Genomic DNA, 20,357 nt, shown 5'->3' on the forward strand with positions numbered 1-20,357 from the left:
GGAATATTTTTATTCTGTACAGACTTCCATCTTTTCACTCTGTCATTAAGGTTAATATTGTGGAATAACTACAATGTTGTTGATCCATCCTCAGTTTTCTCCTATCACAGCCATTAAACTCTGTAACTGTTTTAAAGTAACCATTGGCCTCATTGTGAAATCCCTGAGCGGTTTCCTTCCTCTCCGGCAACTGAGTTAGGAAGGACGGACGCCTGTGTCTTTGAAGTGACTGTATTGATACGCCATCCAAAGTGTAATTAATAACTTCACCATGCTTAAAGGGATATTCAATGTCTGTTTTTATTTTTATTTTTACCCATCTACCAATAGATGCCCTTCTTTGCAAGGCATTGGAAAATCTCCCTGTTCTTTGTAGTTGAATTCACTGCTCGACTGAGGCCACACAACATTTTATCTGAAATTTAGCCATGCCAAAAATCTGATATTGTGATGATGAATGTCAGGTGATGAGTGGGCTGCAACAAGCTCCTGTATGGACTGTAAAGCAGTGTTTTTTTCTGGATCAAAAAGGGGCTTAGGTGGTGGGTGTACCGGGGGGCGTGGCAGGGTCAGCCCACTGGCACAGCTTAATGTCAGAAAAGTCTAGAGGCCCACATTTTCGCGGTGTAGAGAAAGGTTTACATTTTCAAGCCACTTTTGTGCAATTCTTCAAATTTCTCCATGCAGCTGAGAAACATTTTTGCAGTTTTATAGCAAATTTTGTGCAATCCTGCACATTTTGCCATGCAGCTGAGAGAAAATGTTGTTGTCGTGTCTTTGGCATCATTAAAAGTGAAGACTGTTATCAAATCAATTCTCTGTAATTATTATTTGTGATTAAACTAATCATGTAAATGTAATTAACTAGGAAGTCGGGTCACCAAAGAATCTTCATAAAGTTATAATTTTCCGAATATAACTCTTCAGATATTTTAATATCTGATCAATTAGTCTTCTATTAATTCATTATTCTTTACTTCACGTCAGTCTCATTCCAAACGTCGTAAATTGTTGGTTATCTGCACAAACCCAGCCTTTACTATGAATCATTCATACACCAATTGGCATAATAATTTATTTACTAACTAAATAATCACAGAAATGCATAAACAAACAGATATATTACTAACAAATGATAGGGAAGATTCCTTAGTGGGCTAAGCCGATATGACGGCTTGGTGGATGAAGGAAAGTGGGTGTGGACTGAGAGCGGGAAAGACAAAAGGATCACTAGACACAGTTAACTATATTGATTGAAATGCTAATCCTTTGCACATGAACACTCACTCATTCGGGAATAATTGCAATTAATATATATTTACGCCTATGTGTCGTGATCTCTGTTGAAATCCGGTCTGTCTGCTGTAAAGTTCATCCGAGTCTCTCTTTCTCTTTCCCTGAAGATAAGTATTTTGTGGTTAGAATGGATACTTCAGAGTACCATTTAGAAATGTTCTCATAGATAGATGTTTCGGCGGATGTTGGTATTCGCATCCCAGGTTTACATAATTTCTAGCTGCAGACTAGTAATTAGTATCCAAGATTTGCTCTTATTCTGTAGGGATCGATAGTCTCAGAGATGAACCATTTCCAGCCGTGTAGCCAATGCTCCACGGGGTATGGTTAGGAATTCAATAACTATTCGCAATCACAGCTTACGCTGTGGGTTTGCTTAGTCTTGGTACTCAAAACCTGTGCCACCTCAGCTTGCACCAAGGTATGCGTGGTCTGAAGATGATTTCCTCTGGAGGGGTTTTTATTCGTAACAATAGGAAAGGGCTGTTCCATGATGCCAGATCATGTCTGTGCTCACAGGGCGGGCCAATGACTTAGTTAAACATTAAATGGAATACAATTCTCTCCCGTTAAAGGTTTAACATCACATCATTTCACAAATAGTTTAATCTTTACTCATTCATTTTATACAAGAATTCGATGCAAATTTCTTAACTGAGGAACCTGTATAAACAGAGTTAGGGTAATGTGGCTATATTGTTTTTCATGAGGTCACAAACATGAAATAAAACGGACAGTGTCGTAGCTGGCTTCTCCACCGACCGTTTAAACAATATCCAAAATATGGATATTGTTCAGTTCTCAAATTCTGTGATGTAGTAGAAGTTCTACTGTGAAACCCTCTCTCTCCATACTGCGTGGCCAGGAGGAGAGAGTCTCCGCCAGGAATTTACGACCTGAGATAACAGAACCTGGGTGTAGGAGAAAGTGAGAGAGGGGTAAGCCACGATCAATACCTAGAAAGGGCCACATCGTGACTCTGTTTTAGAGAAAGTTTCCTGCAATTCTAATAATTTTGCAATGGCTAATTTGCTCAAACACAATAACAAAATATATTCTTCTAAATTCATTGTTTTGGGAATTTTCAATTCTCCCTGACTGTCTCATTTTCATTTTGGGAATTTTTTGTTGTCAAAGACTAATTTAAACGTTAAGAAAAATGTTACATTTGTCACATCCATAGTTGCAATTTCTGGACTGGAGAACCATGGGAAAATACAGGCAGACAAAAAGGAGAGCGAGATTCTGGCAGATGCGGAGAGAAATAATCATTTCCTTCCCCAACTCTGCTCATTCCTGTAAAGCATTTGATTTTAGTATATTCTCTCTATTCTTGTTAGAGCTAAGATGCTTTCAGTCTTTTCTCTCTCTTCCTGTAGAGCTGAGATGTTTGTTTTTGTTGCTCATTTGAGGCTCAAGCTAAAAAGTACAAATAAGGGTTAATGTCCCACTGGGTAAAAAAACACTCAGCTGGTTCTTCCCATAAATCCTCTAGAAGAAACTACAATAACAACTGTAGGTTCTACCAGGAAATAATAACACTACACTACAGTTCACTTTAGAGGGAGTTTGGGGAGGAGGATTGTGTTCGTTTTTACAAGGCTGTCTCCCAAATGGCACCCTATGTATTCCCTTCAAAGGTAGTGCACTACAATGGCAATATAGTGCCAATTGGAACTTAGCCTAGATGATCATCTGGTAATGAGAATTCATCTTATTACCACAGTAAAAGAATGTTCGATATAATCTCAAGTCTCCCCTCTTTTTCATACTTGTGGTTTGGCAATCGTTACCACAGGCGGTCCGGGTCACGAAGCCCAACATCCCTGAGAGCATTCGCAGGAACTATGAGATGATGTGAGTAGAAAATTTGGCTGTAGAACACTGAAACTTTCCATGTTCCCTGAACCCCCAACCCCCTGCTGTGTGTTCTTTATATGGGTCGTTCTACAGAAGCGATAAAAATTGGGGGTTGGAAAGAAAGTCATATTTGTATCATATTTCTCCCAAACTTTCAGCACACGTCTTCCAACATATGTCTGGTAGACATACACTCAGCGGCCAGTTTATTATGTACACCCATCTAGTACTGGATCGGACCCCCCCCCCCCCCCTTTGCCTCCAGAACAGCGTGAATCTTTCGGGGCATGGATTCTACAAGTTTGAAACGTTCCACAGGGGTGTTGGTACATGCTGACGCGATGGCATCACACAGTTGCTTCAGATTTGACGGCGGTACACCACTGCCATCAGCCTGTACCGTTGACACCATGCAGGATGGGTCCATGGACGGCCATCTGCATGATGCAACATGAGGCGGAATTCATCGGACCTGGCAATGTTTTTCCACTCCTCAATTGTCCAGTGTAGGTGATTGCGTGCCCACTGGAGACTTCTTCTCGATAAGAGTGGAACCCGGTGTGGGCGTCTGCTGCAATAGCCGATCCATGACAAGGATCGTCGAGTTGTGTGTTTCCCGAGATGCCGTTCTGCACACCACTGTTGTACTGTGCCTTTATTTGTGTGTTTGTGGCCCGTGTATATACTACTCACACACTGTTTGTATTGCATATTTAAATATTTACCTGAATTCCCAACCTTAAATTGTATTTGCACACAAATTTTAAAACACCTTTTTTTTTTACGGATTTTCAAAACCTTTAAATTGAATTTAGAGAAATATATACTTTTCTCTGGAAAATGTTCAATGTTGATTATATGAATCTAAAACTTGTTGATAGATGTTTAAATTTTCACTTTACCAATCTTTATTTTGGCAAAATAACAGGCGTTTCGGTGTCGTGTCAATCATAGAGATAAATAAATGATTCTAGATGGAAATAACACATTTTGGTATAGACATTATCATTGAGCGCTTCCACCATTTAAAAGTAGTCAACCGGGTGGGGATTCCTATGGGTGGAGGAAATGTTCCCTCTAAGCTGTGTGCAGCTCCCCTCGGACTGCCACTCAGAAGAAATATGAGCCCTGAAGGACAAGTAGATAAATAGGTTCATGTCAAGCCCTGCATGTTTTTTTCCCCAAAAGTCTCATGGAATGTAGGCATTTAACACCACACATTGGCTGCTACTGTAGGCTGAATGACGAAGGCCTTGAGGCCGATACGTAAAGCTTATTAAAGATCAGTGATACTATCAAGAGCAGTGTGCAGGTTCCTTCTCGTTTTTATCACCTTATCTGTTACCATGCACCTGCAAAAAAGGTAGCTCAGATGTGCGAGTCCCTTATGAATTTTGAGCTGTTAAAATGTTATGGGATGCATTTTTATCCATTGTTTTTGATGGTAGGCATATATTATGATCAAATAGCCACAGTTACCTACTTGGCCACTGTTAAAACCAACTTAAAGTGGGTACAGCCTCAGTGTTCACAGTAAATGTTGGAAGTTGCACAGAATTTTCACAATGTTCAAGTTTGCGCTCAGCAGACCTGAAATTTGCTCAGTGGCAATTATTTTGAGGTAACCTTGGTTGGGAGTGATCAGCCAATGACCAGAGAGCATTGTCTTCAAATTGGGTTGCCTATGGTTTGTAAACAAGACTAAAATAATATCCAGGAGCCAAGACCAATATTTATACCAGGACATGGGTCCCAAGATCCAGACCCAGTGAGATGACAATGACAAGTTAATAAAGACAGAATGGTGTGGTCTCAAGTGGTCCCTTTCTTCAATTGTGAGAAACTCAAGTAGAGTAAAGTACAGTAGTGAACAGTACAGTATAGCACATTATAGACATCTATGTTTTGGACAAATAGACGTTAATGTTTGGGCTCTTGAAGAGCTGGAGGAACTTTGCTGGCTGTGCATGTCAATACTCTCCAGTTTTTCCTGGAGTGAGCACTTGTCCACAACACAATTCTGTGCTTCCAACTTTGTGGCAACAGTTTGGGGAAGCCCTTTCCTGTTTCAGTATGCCAATGCCCCCGTGCACAAAGCGAGATTCATACAGAAGTGGTTTGTCGAGATCGGTGTGGAAGAACTTGACTGGCCTGCACAGAGCCCTGATCTCAACCCCATCGAACACATTTGGGAAGAATTAGAACGCCGACTGAGGGCCAGGCCTTATCGCCCAACATCAGTGCCCAACCTCACTAATGCTCTTGTGGCTGAATGGAAGCAAGTCCCCGCAGCAATGTTCCAACATCTAGTAGAAAGCCTTCCCAGAAGAGTGGAGACTGTTATAGCAGCAAAGTGGGACCAACTCCATATTAATGCCCATGATTTTGGAATGAGATGTTCGAGGAGCAGGTGTCCACATACTTTTGGTCATGTAATGTATTTGTAGGGTGGTAGCTTAAGGCACATTCTACAATCTTTTAGCGTGTGTTTTGGTAGTGATATCAAAAATGGGGCAGCATTTTTCAGAGAAAGATGTTTTAAACTACCAATTAGATCAGTATCTTTCAGTGTAATAACAGAACTCAGTATGTTCTATTGAAATAATAGTGTACATTATACAAGGTTTAGTAGTCATGGTTTGGGACAGCCACCTTTCAATTGAAATAGATGTATGAACAATACCTTTGTACTATATTAATTTAACAATATGTTTGTTATTGCCTTGCATTAGAACATATGCATTTTATAGTTTTTTTTGGGGGGGTGAGACAGCAATTTACACCACTTCTGTAGAATCACCCATATATGTTCTCCCCGGACCTAGGCTGTGTCACAAATTGCACTGTATTCCCTAAATAGTGCACTACTTTTGACCAGTGCACTACATAGGGAATAGGGATGCAGACCCAAAGTAAGTTGATCTGTCTCTGCTGGTTCATCTCTCTGTCTGCTCTCCACTTACATCTGGAAGACTTTAGTGATGGAATGTTGATGCTGTTTATTCATGGTGTTGAGTTAGCATGTTGTTGCACAAAAGTCACCATACTTATCACTAAAGAAGGTTAGGATATTTCCTAGGATATTCTAGGAAATTATAGAACCACTGCATGTTGTGGGACCAGAGAAAGATGTTAACCAGTTGTTGGCACGCGCTGTAATCTCTGTTTGTGTGTGGGTTTAGGGAGGCCGAGAAGACAAAGCTGCTGATTTCTGCTCAGACTCAGAAGGTGGTGGAGAAGGAGGCGGAGACAGAGCGAAAGAGGGCTGTGATTGGTGAGTCATAGGTGACACTAACGCACTATAACCTTATATTTACACTGACAAGATATTAAACTGACATTTACAATAACACTGACATTTTATAAACAAATTATAATTTTTAACAGGGATTCAGACAGTTTTCTCGCTAAAATCCCAGAATATAAGGTTAATTTCCTGTCTCCATGTGCTGCTCTACAGAGGCAGAGAAGGTGGCTCAAGTGGCGGAAATCAAGTTTAGCCAGAAAGTCATGGAGAAAGAAACGGAGAAAACGATCTCTGAAATTGAAGGTGTGTATATCTGGCAAAATTATAGTACCTGTATATTTATCATTAGGCCACTGGCCAGTGAAATAGTGTGCTTATACAACGGGGGTTTTAGGATGCTCTACATTTTTGTCCTTGGCTCTGGCTCTGAGTCATGGTGGTAGAAAAAGCAGTTTTCCGAGGACTGACTGACTGACTGAGTGTGGAAGCTCAGAGCTTAGGTGAAATACATTTAAACAGGGTTTCTTATACTATGGGTCGGGACCCAAATTGGGACCTGGGCATGTAAAAGGTGGGTTGTGAGTTAGGAGAATACATCTATAATAACACAATATTTCTTCTTAATTTTTTATTTTTATTTCACCTTTATTTAAACAGGTACGCTAGTTGAGAACAAGTTCTCATTTACAACTGAGACCTGTCCTAGATAAAGCAAAGCAGTTCGACACATGGAATAAACAAACATAGTCAATAATACAGTAGAAAAAGTCTATATACAGTGTGTGCAAATGAGGTTGGATAAGGGGGGTGAGGCAATAAATAGGCTATGGTGATGAAGTAATTACAATATAGCAATTAAACACTGGAATGGTAGATGTGCAGAAGATGAATGTGCAAGTAGAGATACTGGGGTACAAAGTAGCAAGATAAATAAATACAGTATGGGGATGAGGTAGTTGGATGGGCTATTTACAGGTGCAGTGATCTGTGAGCTGCCCTGACAGCTGGTGCTTAAAGCTTGTGAGGGATATATGAGTCTCCAGCTTCAGTCATTTTTGCAGTTCATTCCAGTCATTGGCAGCCGAGAACTGGAAGGAAAGGCGGCCAAAGGAAGAACTGGCTATGGGGGTGACCAGTGAGATATACCTGCTGGAGTGCGTGCTACGGGTGGGTGCTGCTATGGTGACCAGTGAGCAGAGATAAGGCGGAGCTTTACCTAGCAGAGACGACCTGAGATGACCTAGAGCCAGTAGGTTTGGCGACGAGTATGAAGCGAGGGCCAGAAGGAGTCTGGAAGGAGAGTTTACAGTTTAACCAGACACCTCAGTATTTGTAGTTGTCCACATATTCTAAGTCAGAACCATCCAGAGTAGTGATGCTGGACGTGCGGGCAGCGATCGGTTGAAGAGCATGCATTTAGTTTTACTTGCATTTAAGAGCAGTTGGAGGCCACGGAAGAAGCGTTATATGGCATTGAAGCTCGTCTGGAGGTTAGTTAACACAGTGTCCAAAGAGGTATACAGAATGGTGTCGTCTGCGTAGAGGTGGATCAGAGAATCACCAGCAGCAAGAGCGACATCATTGATGTATACAAAGAAGAGAGCTTAACCCTGTGCAACCCCCATAGAGACTGCCAGAGGTCCGGACAACAGGCCCTCCGATTTCACACTGAACTGTATCAGAGAAGTAGTTGGTGAACCAGTCGAGGCAGTCATTTGAGAAACCAAGGCTGTTGATTCTGCCAATAAGAATGTGATGATTGACGGAGTCGAAAGCCTTGGCCAGGTCGATGATTACGGCTGCACAGTAATGTCTCTTATCGATGGCGGTTATGATATCATTTAGGACCTTGAGCGTGGCTAAGGTGCACCCATGACCAGCTCTGATACCAGATTGCATAACAGAGAAGGTACGGTGGGATTCGAAATGGTCGGTAATCTGTTTGTTAACTTGGCTTTCGAAGACCTTAGAAAGGCAGGGTAGGATAGATATAGGTCTGTAGCAGTTTGGTTCTAGAGTGTCTCCCCCTTCAAAGAAGGGGATGACCGCGGCAGCTTTCCAATCTTTGGGAATCTCAGACGATACGAAAGAGAGGTTGAACAGGCTAGTAATAGGGGTTGCAACAATTTCGACAGATCATTTTAGAAACAGAGGGTGCAGATTGTCTAGCCCGGCTGATTTGTAGGTGTCCAGATTTTGCAGCTCTTTCAGAACATCAGCTATCTGGATTTGGGTGAAGGAGAAATGGGGGAGGCTTGGGCGAGTTGCTGTGGAGGGTGCAGGGCTGTTGATTGGGTAGGTGTAGCCAGGTGGAACGCATGAATTTATCGGTGGTGACAGTGTTTCCTAGCCTCAGTGCAATGGGCAGCTGGGAGGAGGTGCTTTTATTCTCCATGGACTTTACAATGTCACAAATTTTTTGAGTTTGTGCTACAGGATGCAAATTTCTGCTTAAAAAAGCTAGCCTTAGCTTTCCAACTGCCTGTGTATATTGGTTCCTAACTTCCCTGAAAAGTTGCATATCACGGGGGCAATTCGATGCTAATGCAGAACGCCACAGGATGTTTTTGTGCTGGTCAAGGGTAGTCCGGTCTGGAGAGAACCAAAGGCAATATCTGTTCCTGGTTCAACATTTTTTGAATGGGGCATGCTTATTTAAGATGGTGAGGAAGGCACTTTTAAAGAATAACCAGGCATCCTCTACTGACAGGGTGAGGTCAATATCCTTCCAGGATACCCGGGCCAGGTCGATTAGAAAGGCCTGCTCGCTGAAGTGTTTTAGGGAGCGTTTGACAGTGGTGAGGGGTGTTCGTTTGACTGCAGACCCATTACGGATGCAGGAAATTAGGCAGTGATCGCTGAGATCTCGGTTGAAAACAGCAGAGTTGTCTTTGGAGGGCAAGTGAGGGTGCCCGTGTTTCAGGATTTGGGGTTGTACCTGGTGGGTTCATTTATCATTTGTGTGAGATTGAGAGCATCAAGCTTAGATTGTAGGATGGCTGGAGTGTTAACATCTTTGGGTTGGGGGCGTTATTTTGACGTCCGGATGAAAAGCATGCCCGAAGTAAACAGCCTGCTACTCAGGCCCAGAAGCTAGGATATGCATATACAGTGGGGCAAAAAAGTATTTAGTCAGCCACCAATTGTGCAAGTTCTCCCACTTAAAAAGATGAGAGAGGCCTGTAATTTTCATCATAGGTACACTTCAACTATGACAGACAAAATGAGAAAAGAAAATCCAGAAAATCACATTGTAGGATTTTTTATGAATTTATTTGCAAATTATGGTGGAAAATAAGTATTTGGTCACCTACAAACATTCAAGATTTCTGGCTCTCACAGACCTGTAACTTCTTCTTTAAGAGGCTCCTCTGTCCTCCACTCGTTACCAGTATTAATGGCACCTGTTTGAACTTGTTATCAGTATAAAAGACACCTGTCCACAACCTCAAACAGTCACACTCCAAACTCCACTATGGCCAAGACCAAAGAGCTGTCAAAGGACACCAGAAACAAAATTGTAGACCTGCACCAGGCTGGGAAGACTGAATCTGCAATAGGTAAGCAGCTTGGTTTGAAGAAATCAGCTGTGGGAGCAATTTATTAGGAAATGGAAGACCATACAAGACCACTGATAATCTCCCTCGATCTGGGGCTCCACGCAAGATCTCACCCCGTGGGGTCAAAATGATCACAAGAACAGTGAGCAAAAATTGCAGAAAAACACCGGGGGACCTAGTGAATGACCTGCAGAGAGCTGGGACCAAAGTAACAAAGCCTACCATCAGTAACACACTACGCCGCCAGGGACTCAAATCCTGCAGTGCCAGACGTGTCCCCCTGCTTAAGCCAGTACATGTCCAGGCCTGTCTGAAGTTTGCTAGAGAGCATTTGGATGATCCAGAAGAAGATTGGGAGAATGTCATATGGTCAGATGAAACCAAAATATAACTTTTTGGTAAAAACTCAACTCGTCGTGTTTGGAGGACAAAGAATGCTGAGTTGCATCCAAAGAACACCATACCTACTGTGAAACATGGGGGTGGAAACATCATGCTTTGGGGCTGTTTTTCTGCAAAGGGACCAGGACGACTGATCCGTGTAAAGGAAAGAATGAATGGGGCCATGTATCATGAGATTTTGAGTGAAAACCTCCTTCCATCAGCGAGGGCATTGAAGATGAAACGTGGCTGGGTCTTTCAGCATGACAATGATCCCAAACACACCGCCCGGGCAACGAAGGAGTGGCTTCGTAAGAAGCATTTCAAGGTCCTGGAGTGGCCTAGCCAGTCTCCAGATCTCAACCCCATAGAAAATCTTTGGAGGGAGTTGAAAGTCCGTGTTGCCCAGCAACAGCCCCAAAACATCACTGCTCTAGAGGAGATCTGCATGGAGGAATGGGCCAAAATACCAGCAACAGTGTGTGAAAACCTTGTGAAGACTTACAGAAAATGTTTGACCTCTGTCATTGTCGACAAAGGGTATATATAACAAAGTATTGAGATTAAACTTTTGTTATTGACCAAATACTTTTTTTCCCCCAGAATTTGAAAATAAATTCATTACAAATCCTACAATGTGATTTTCTGGATCTTTTTTCTCCTCATTTTGTCTGTCATAGTTGAAGTGTACCAATGATGAAAATGACAGGCCTCTCTCATCTTTTTAAGTGGGAGAATTTGCACAATTGGTGGCTGACTCAATACTTTTTTGCCCCACTGTAATTGGTAGATTTGGATAGAAAACACTAAAGTTTCTGTGAGTATAACAGAACTGAAATGGCAGGTGAAACCCCGAGGACAAACAACCCCCTACCACTGATTTTGTGCCCGATTGCAGTTCCTAGGGCTTCCACTAATGTCAACAGTCTAGAGTGTCAGGCTGGTTTTTGGAAAAATGAGGGAGAAGAAGTAGTTTTTCTAAGGGCTCCCATTTTGGCTGTAGTGCTTCCATGCATATGGCAGAGAGAGCGCATTCATTTTGTTTATCTCCGGTAAAGAAAATAACGATTCTCCGTCTTAAATTTGATTGTTTATTTGCATATTAGGGTACCTAAGGATGGATTATTAACATTGATTGACTTGTTTGGATAAGTTTATTGGTAACGTTTGGGATTCATTTTGTATGCATTTTGACCGATGGAAACCGAGTGGATTATTGACAGAAGAGCTCCATCTAAACTGAGTTTTTATGGATATAAAGAAGAAATTTATCGAACAAAAGGACCATTTTTAATGTAACTGAGACATTTTGGAGTGCCAACAGATCAAGATCTTCAAAGGTAATGCGTATATTATATCGCTATTTTTGACTTTCGTGTCTCAACTCCCTGGTTGAAAATGATTTGTTATGCATTTGTGTGCTGGACGCTGTCCTCAGATAATCGCATGGTCTGCTTTTGCCGTAAAGCCTTTTTGAAATCTGACATCTTGGCTGGATTAACAACAAGTTAAGCTTTATTTTGATTGATTGCACTTGTGATTTCATGAAAGTTTAGGTCACTTAGCAGCACGAGCTCTGAAGATAGATGGGGGGCAATCAATTCACATATGGTGTCCAGGGCACAGTTGGGGGCAGAGGGTGGTCTATAGCAAGCGGCAATGGTGAGAGATTTGTTTCTGGAAAGGTGGATTTTTAAAAGTAGAAGCTCAAATTGTTTGGGCACAAATCTCGATAGCCTGTGGAGTTCTGTCTTACTCTCTCTGCAGTAGATTGCAACACCGCCCCCTTTGGCAGTTCTATCTTGTCGGGAAATATTACAGTTAGGGATGGAAATTTCAGGGTTTTTGGTGGTCTTCCTAAACCAGGATTCAGACACAGCTAGGACATCCGGGTTGGCAGAGTGTGCTAAAGCAGTGAATAAAGCAAACTTAGAGAGGAGGCTTCTAATGTTAACATGCATGAAACCACGGCTTTTACGGTTACAGAAGTCAACAAATGAGAGCACCTGGGGAGTAGGAGTGGAGCTAGTCACTGCAGGGCCTGGATTAACCTCGACATCACCAGAGGAACAGAGGAGGAGTAGGATAAGGGTACGGCTAAGGGCTATCAGAACTGGCCGTCTAGTACATTCGGAACAGAGAGTAAAAGGAGCAGGTTTCTGGGCGCGATAGTATAGATTCAAGGCATAATGTACAGATAAAGATATGATAGGATGTGAGTACATTGGAGGTAAACCTAGGCATTGGGTAATGATGAGAGAGATATTGTCTCGAGACATTTAAACCAGGTGATGTCACCGCATATGTGGGAGGTGAAACTACATGGTTGGTTAAGGCATATTGAGCAGGGCTAGAGGCTCTACAGTGAAATAAGACAGTAATCACTAACCAGGACAGTAATGGACAAGGCATGTTAATATTAGGGAGAGGCATGCGTAGCCGAGTGAGCATAGGGGTCCAGTGAGTGGTTGGGCTGACTGGAGACACGGCGATTCAGACAGCTAGCAGGCCGTGGCTAGCAGAAGGACCTTAGAGGGACGTCGCGACGGAGGAAAGTCTGTTTTAGCCTCCTCGTGCGGTGACGTTGATAGACCAGTCGTGATAGGTTTCAGAGTAGTAGAGGGGTCCAAGTCCAATTGGCAATAAGTATAGTGGCCCAAGAAATTGGCCTATGGATCTATTCAGCTAACAGTCCAATATGCTCTAGACAGCTAGCGGGCTGCGGCTAGCAGATAGGCATTCAGGGGATGTCGTGACGTAGGGGCAGTTGAATACTTCCTCGAGCAGGTTACATCGGTAGTCCAGTCGTGAAGGATCGGCGGGGTTCCGTGCCCCGTACCGGCAGTGGAAGGGGTCCGGGTATTGTAGCCCAGGAGTGGCTGATGGGCCTCTTCAGCTAGCCGGGAGAATGGGCCTAGCATGGGCTAGCTCCAGGCTAATTGGTGCTTGGTTCGGGACAGACGTTAGCCAGGAATTGTCACTCGGATTGCAGCTAGCTAGCTGCTATGATCTAGGTGAAAAGGTTCATAGCTTGCGGTAGGAATCCGGGGATATGGAGAGAAAATTGGTCCGGTTTGAGTCGCGTTGTACAAACTGACGAGAGTTTTCTGAGCTAAAGGTTAGCTGATGACCGCTAGCAGCTAGTAGCTAGTGAGCTGGCTAGTTTATGTTGGGAGATTCCGGTTCCGAGGTAAATAAAAATACTTTAGAAAAAACAGATCCACACCACATTGGGTGAGGTGGGTTGCAGGAGAGTATTTTGAAGTTGAGGTTTAGAAAAATATTTCAAAAATATCAGAAGAAAAAGATATACATGGGACACGACAAGACGAAGGACAAAGACGTCTGACTGCTACGCCATCTTGGAATGAGGACAATTTGGGTCATGGGAGGACTGTCAATTGCTCATTGGGTCTCGAGCTGAAAAAGTTTAAGAACCCCTGATTGAGACATATTCCTGCTCCCTCCTGTCTCCTCAGACAGTTTCCATTTGAACTAGTGTTGGCATTTCCCAAAGCCCAAGGGATTCTTCTTTTCTACATTTGTTTTCTACACTTTATAGCCCTGCTAATGCTGATGCCTCCTCTCTGACCCACTCCTCTTTGTCTCTGACCTCTAACCCCTGGGTTGCAGACAGAGCTTTCCTGGCCAAGATGAGAGCCAGGGCCGATGCAGAGTTCTACACAGCACAAAGAGCCGCTGAGGCCAATAAGGTGAGAGGAGCATATTGAGAGGAGACGGACGGTTCCCCTTGGCCCTAACCCTTCCATGTTTGCAGATCTGAAGGGTCTACATAATCCCACTATATTGCTTCCTCCATGCAGATCTACAAATATCCAAGGGTTAGAGCCAAGGGAAGGTAGAAGGGAGTGAATTGGGAGCAGCTGGAACAGTCAGAGAGAACACACTGCCCCTCAGGCTACAATCTAACATCACACTACAGCCAGGAATCCATCAATGCCCTGTCTCGCCCCTCTTTCTCTCACTCCGCCCCCTCTTCCTCTCTCTCCCCCTCTCCTCGCTCTTTCTCCTCATCTTTCCTTTTCCTATCTCTCTCTGCCTCCCAGTTGAAGCTGACGCCAGAGTACCTGCAGCTGATGAAGTTCCAGGCCATAGCAGCTAACAGTAAGATCTACTTTGGCAGTGAGATCCCCCAGATGTTTGTTGACTCTGGGCCAGGCACATCTAAGGCCTCAGCTGCCATGGACGTCCTAGCTGAACAGATCCTGGACCTGGACTGATGGAGAGGAGAGACCCATTCTAGGGCTGGAGCTGGGCCAAGGCCAGGCACAAGGTGGGATGGTAGAGGAGCCTTGGGTTTTGTTTTTGTTTTAATGAATCCCAAATGGCACCTTATTCCCTATATAGTGTACTACTATAGTGCACTACTATCCATAGGGCTCCTGTCAAAAGTAGTGCACTATATAGGGAATAGGGTGCCATTTGGGATGCAAACCTGGACCAGGAGGCTTTATTAGCTCTACAACAGACTATCCTGAGAAGACCGTAGGCGAAACAAAGAGATATTGAATGTAACAGCGTAATGTGGTTTGTTTCTGTTGGCTGAATTATCACTTTTTGTTTTTGTGTTATTGTTTTTCTAATTTCCTCTTGCACCAGGGACATTTAAACATTAACTGAACTTATGCAAGTGTGTGATGTATGTTTTTTTTCCATTGTTACTTCATTTGATAGCGCTTTCTTGTATTTTCTAATGATGGTCGTCTTTTATGTGTTGCATAGCTCATAATAAGTGTAAGAGATGTGTACAGTGAGACAGTTGTGTGTGATTCATTATTTTATAACTAAAATGTTGGGATTACCTTGTTTCTTCATACAGACCTCTCTCCCATAAGAATTGTCTTACTATCTTTACTATCTTGCCAGGGTCTTATCACAACAACAGATGTAACAGATCTTGACTAAACACATAATTGTGCATTTTTTCTCTCATGTACATTATCTCTTGTATAGAGTTGTCACAGTGTGATTTCTTGACAGAAAAACAAACAAAAGCTAATTACTTTATTGGAAGGATTTGGTCATGGATTCAATGGTATAATGATCTCAATGGGGTTGTAAATGAAAGATGCAGCATCAGCTTTTTTAACTCTGCATTTCACTCACTGGTACCCTCAGTTTTGGAGACAGAGCTCATTTGGGGTTAATCATTTGTATGTTTTTCACCAGTGCTTAACTAAACTTGTTTGTGAGGCATTTGATTCTTGTACTATGTATCTATAAAACTGTTCTCTTAATGTAACTCTGGTTTGCTCTGCGTTAGCCGTGCGAGTGACTACCTGTATAAACTGTTTTAGACTCGCTCAGGTTGACTTGACTGATTACTTGAAGGGAACTGTTTTTGCACTCTCACTGATATTAAATTGTGAATGAGCAATCCATAATTTTGTCATTTATACAATAAAATTAGTTTTCCTTTGTAGAGTGATGTTTCTGTGGGTGTTTTCATTGACTTTTTCTTACATTGCCCTTTCACATCTGTCAAGGAAGAAAGACAAACATGTTGAATCTTGATTGGATTCGGCTACATACCACTGCCTATTGAAAGGCTAGTTCAGATGTGCTCATGTTATGTAAATTGTGATGATAGATTCACAGCCATTCAGACTATTGCACAAAGTTACGGACTGTTTCTGAAGTTATGAAGATGAGAAGTTACCCAATTTGATGACAGAGACAACTCCAATTTATACTTGAAGACAGCCTGCAGAAAATAAACATTAGATAACATATTTTTCAAGCATTCTCTGTTAAATTGAACTCTTATTTTAGAGATGTTTGACTCCATTTGTTGTGTAACGTTCAAAATGTAATGGCTCTATTCAATCTGTATCGCCGAAGAGTTACAGATTGAGCTGATATGCAGCGTTTAGTGTGAATGCAGTCTCCACTAATGCAGGAACATGCCTTTAAATTTCAATCACGCTGTAACACTTCTGCGATATAGATTGAATAGAGCCCTAAATCCATAATTTTGATGATGGCTTTATTGTATCCGTTAAGAAATGATTTAGCATCCAACAGCATTAGCCTATTGTTTATAATATGTAACACTAAAGTGCCATGACTTCACTATCATCTTTCTGGTACAAGTCTATGTCCAATAGTGAAGCCAAGTTTTATCTACAGTCAAAGAAACAATCACCTATTACAGTTAAAGTCAGAAGTTTACATACACTTCGGTTGGAGTCATTAAAACTCATTTTTCAACCACTCCACAAATTTCTCGTTAACAAACTATAGTTTTGGCAAGTCGGTTAGCACATCTACTTTGTGCATGACACAAGTAATTTTTCTAACAATTGTTTACAGATATTATTTCACTGTGTCAGAATTTTACATACACGAAGTTGACTGCCTTTAAACAGCTTGGAAAATTCCAGAAAATTATGTCATGGCTTTAGAAGATTCTGATAGGCTAATTGACATCATTTGAGTCAATTGGAGGTGTACCTGTGGATGTATTTCAAGGCCTACCTTCAAAATCAATGCCTCTTTGCTTGACATGGGGAAATCAGGCAAGACCTCAGAAAAAAAAATTGTAGACCACAAGTCTGGTTCATCCTAGGGGAGCAATTTCCAAACGTCTGGAGGTACCGCGTTCATCTGTACAAACAATAGTAAGCAAGTATAGAGACAATGGGACCACGCAGCTGTCATACCGCTCAGGAAGGAGACACGTTCTGTCTCCTAGAGATGAACGTACTTTGGTGCGAAAAGTGCAAATCAATCCCAGAACAACAGCAAAGGACCATGTGAAGATGCTGGAGGAGACCGGTACAAAAGTATCTATATCCACAGTAAAATGAGTCCTATATTGACAACCCGAAAGGCTGCTCAGCAAGGAAGAAGCCACTGCTCCAAAACCGCCATAAAAAAGACAGACTACGGTTTGCAACTGCACATGGGGACAAAGATCATACTTTTTTTTGTTGTCCTCTGGTCTGATGAAACAAAAATAGAACTGTTTGGCCATAATCACCATCGTTATGTTTGGAGGAAAAAGGGGGACGCTTGCAAGCCGAAGAACACCATCCCAACCGTGAAGCACGGGGGTGGCATCATCATGTTGTGGGGGTGCTTTGTTGCAGGGGGGACTGGTGCACTTCCCAAAATAGATGGCTTCATAAGGAATGAAAATTATGTGGATATATTGAAGCAACATCTCAAGACATCAGTCAAGAAGTTAAAGCTTGGGTCTTCCAAATGGACAATGACCCCAAGCATACTTCCAACGTTGTGGCAAAATGGCTTAAGTTACACAAACCTGACTCAGTTATACCAGCTCTGTCAGGAGGAATGGGCCAAAATTCACCCAACTTATTGTGGGAAGCTTGTGGAAGGCTACATGACACGTTTGACCCAAGTTTAAAAATGTAAAGGCAATGCTATCAAATACTAATTGAGTGTATGTAAACTTCTGACCCACTGGGAATGTGATGAAAGAAATAAAAGATGAAATAAATCATTATCTCTACTATTATTCTGACATTTCACATTGTTAAAATAAAGTGGTGATCCTAACTGACCTAAGACAGGGAAATTTTACTATGATTAAATGTCAGGAAATGAAAACTGAGTTTAAATGTATTTGGCTAAGGTGTATGTAAACGTCCAACTTCAACTGTATCACCTGTGATAAACACCCTGCACTCTTAGAATCGTTCTTTACTAAAAGGGTTCTTGTTGGAGGGATAATGTTCTACCAATAACTGTTTTTATCTGAAGAAACTTTTTGGAAGACAACGGTTCATTGTAAGGCAAAGGGTTCTGCCTAGACCCTTTAACATCCTAACAACAGTTTTTTGGCAGAAAGGGTTCTTTGATTATTCTTTGGAAGGCAAGAAAAATAATTTGGTTGGCAAGAAGGGTTCTATAGAACACTTCTGAATCTGAAAAAGCTTCATTTTGTAACTTTTTTCTTTATTTTAAAATAGTGCCTGAGCATGTGTTTACCTCTGTGTTTAAACTTTAACATCAGGAGTTTGAGTAATCTGACCAGTTTAAAAAGGTGAGAATGCTGTAAACTACCTATATGGGAATATTTGCGCATGTATCTGGTATTCCCTTAATCATTTTACACATACAGTACTGACATAGTTGATATCTGTGCCATCAATTCTGTCTTTCAAATGAGTATTTTCTGAGCAGAGAGGAGAAGAATAGAAGGGAGTATGCGTGAAACAGCAGTATATTATATGGTAGACAGCAAATTGGCCAGTTTTACCTAGTGTTGATATTTCAGTGTAACATTTCTAGTGTTCATTCAGGAGTTAAATTAACACTCAGTGGTGTAAAATAACCCCAGTGTTGGTGTTAATAGACAGAGTTGAGTGTAATTTTTCTTTGTGTCGAGTAAAACACTATTGTCATAAAAGTTTAATTGTGAAGGCTAATAAGGCTGATGGAAACATTCATAGACAACACATTCATAGAAGGTTCTAGGAAGAACCCTTCAAAGATAAAAGGGTTCTCAGTAGAATCGTTCATAGAGGGTTCTAGGAAGAAGGGTTCTAGAACTGTTCATAGAGGATTCTACTAAGTAAAGGGTTCAAGGTAAGACCTTCTACGTAGCATAAAAAAGGGTTCCCCTATTGGGACAAACCGAAGAACCCTAGGGTAATAGCACCATTTTTTCGAGGAGTGTATTAAGTGTGTGCAATCAGAAGTATTCCAGTATTCCTGCTTCAGATAGTAATCCTGCTTCAGTATTCCTGCATCAGATAGTCTTGTAGAGGGGATTTCAAGCATGAGACAGTTCATAGTTTCATTTTAGTTTAGAGAGGACTGACAGAACAAAATAATTTCCAAGTGAAGAAGTAGCATTGGTTTGAATGAAACACATTGGGAACAGACTAGTCTAGACTACCCCTATTTCACCCCAAAAAAATATTCTTACCTTTTGTGTACATGTCTGCTTGTAACAGATTCGTGGCAACGTTTTTTTCTGGATTTGATACATAGCCTACTTAGTCATAACTGTGCAACTGATTTGTTTAACTAATACATCAGATTTGTCAAAGCTAGAAAATGTGTATTTTGTTCGAGCAAGAGAAGGAATGGCCTCCTAAGAAACTTTCTAAGTTCTTTACATTTTCCAGATTGACTGACCTTCATGTCTTAAAGTAATGATGGACTGTCGTTTCTCTTTACTTATTTGAGCTGTTCTTGCCATAATATGGACTTGGTCTTTTACCAAATAGGACTATATTCTGTATACCACAACTACCTTGTCACAACATAACTGTTTGTCTGAAACGCATTAAGAAGGAAAGATATTCCACAAATGAACTTTTAACAAGGCACACCTGTTAATTAAAATGCCAGAAATGCCATTGAAATTCCAGGTGACTACCTCATGAAGCTGGTTGAGAGATTGCCAAGCGTGTGCAACGCTGTCCTCCAGGCAATGGGTGGCTACTTTGAAGAATCTCAAACATAAAATATATTTTGATTTGTTTAACACTTTTACTACATGATTCCATAATTGTTATTGCATGGTTTTGTTTTCTTCACTATTATTCTACAATCTAGAAAATACTAAAAGTAAAGAAAAACCCTTGAATGAGTAGGTGTGTCCAAACAAATCCTCCTAATACTGTACAATCTGTGTTCATTGGCCTGGGCTATTGTTTGTTCGAATTCAAGATCAGATTGATATCACGTTGTCAGTCAGAGTAGCCACTCATTTCGATCATTGGTGTGGTATTTTTTTAAATCTATGTGTGGAAATCCTGAAATTGCCTCTGCTCAACTGTAGCCTATGCCTCATGGCAAACATTATGGCTTTAATATAAAGTTTTTTTTTCTTCTTCAACAGTAAATGTACCAAGCATCGTATTGCATCTTGGTGCAAGGATTTGATTACAGAAAATGATAGTGTACAGGGAAGAGGGGTGGGGGGGGGGGGGGGGGGGGGGGGCTATAAAAAAACAAAGCCCCATGCCTATGATTTCTGAATCTGTCTCTGACCATAGAAAGACCCCATGCAA

The 20,357-nt window shown here is 41.6% G+C and overlaps 1 protein-coding gene across 4 annotated transcripts in view; it reads left to right on the forward strand.

The window, feature by feature from the left end:
* Nucleotides 1–15,789, forward strand: part of LOC109896086 (erlin-2) — a 33,916-nt gene extending 18,127 nt beyond the window's left edge. For all 4 annotated transcript variants that reach the window (XM_020490316.2, XM_020490315.2, XM_031829776.1 and 1 more), the window contains 5 exons: nucleotides 3,095–3,153; nucleotides 6,339–6,430; nucleotides 6,617–6,706; nucleotides 13,978–14,057; nucleotides 14,412–15,789. In XM_020490316.2, the coding sequence (XP_020345905.1) occupies nucleotides 3,095–3,153; nucleotides 6,339–6,430; nucleotides 6,617–6,706; nucleotides 13,978–14,057; nucleotides 14,412–14,585 (495 nt within the window). In that variant the 3' untranslated portion in view covers nucleotides 14,586–15,789. The remainder of the gene's footprint in view (nucleotides 1–3,094; nucleotides 3,154–6,338; nucleotides 6,431–6,616; nucleotides 6,707–13,977; nucleotides 14,058–14,411) is intronic.
* Nucleotides 15,790–20,357: the final 4,568 nt, after the last annotated feature.

The sequence above is a fragment of the Oncorhynchus kisutch genome, linkage group LG8, assembly GCF_002021735.2.
Source record: "Oncorhynchus kisutch isolate 150728-3 linkage group LG8, Okis_V2, whole genome shotgun sequence".
Classification (NCBI taxonomy): Eukaryota; Metazoa; Chordata; class Actinopteri; order Salmoniformes; family Salmonidae; genus Oncorhynchus; species Oncorhynchus kisutch.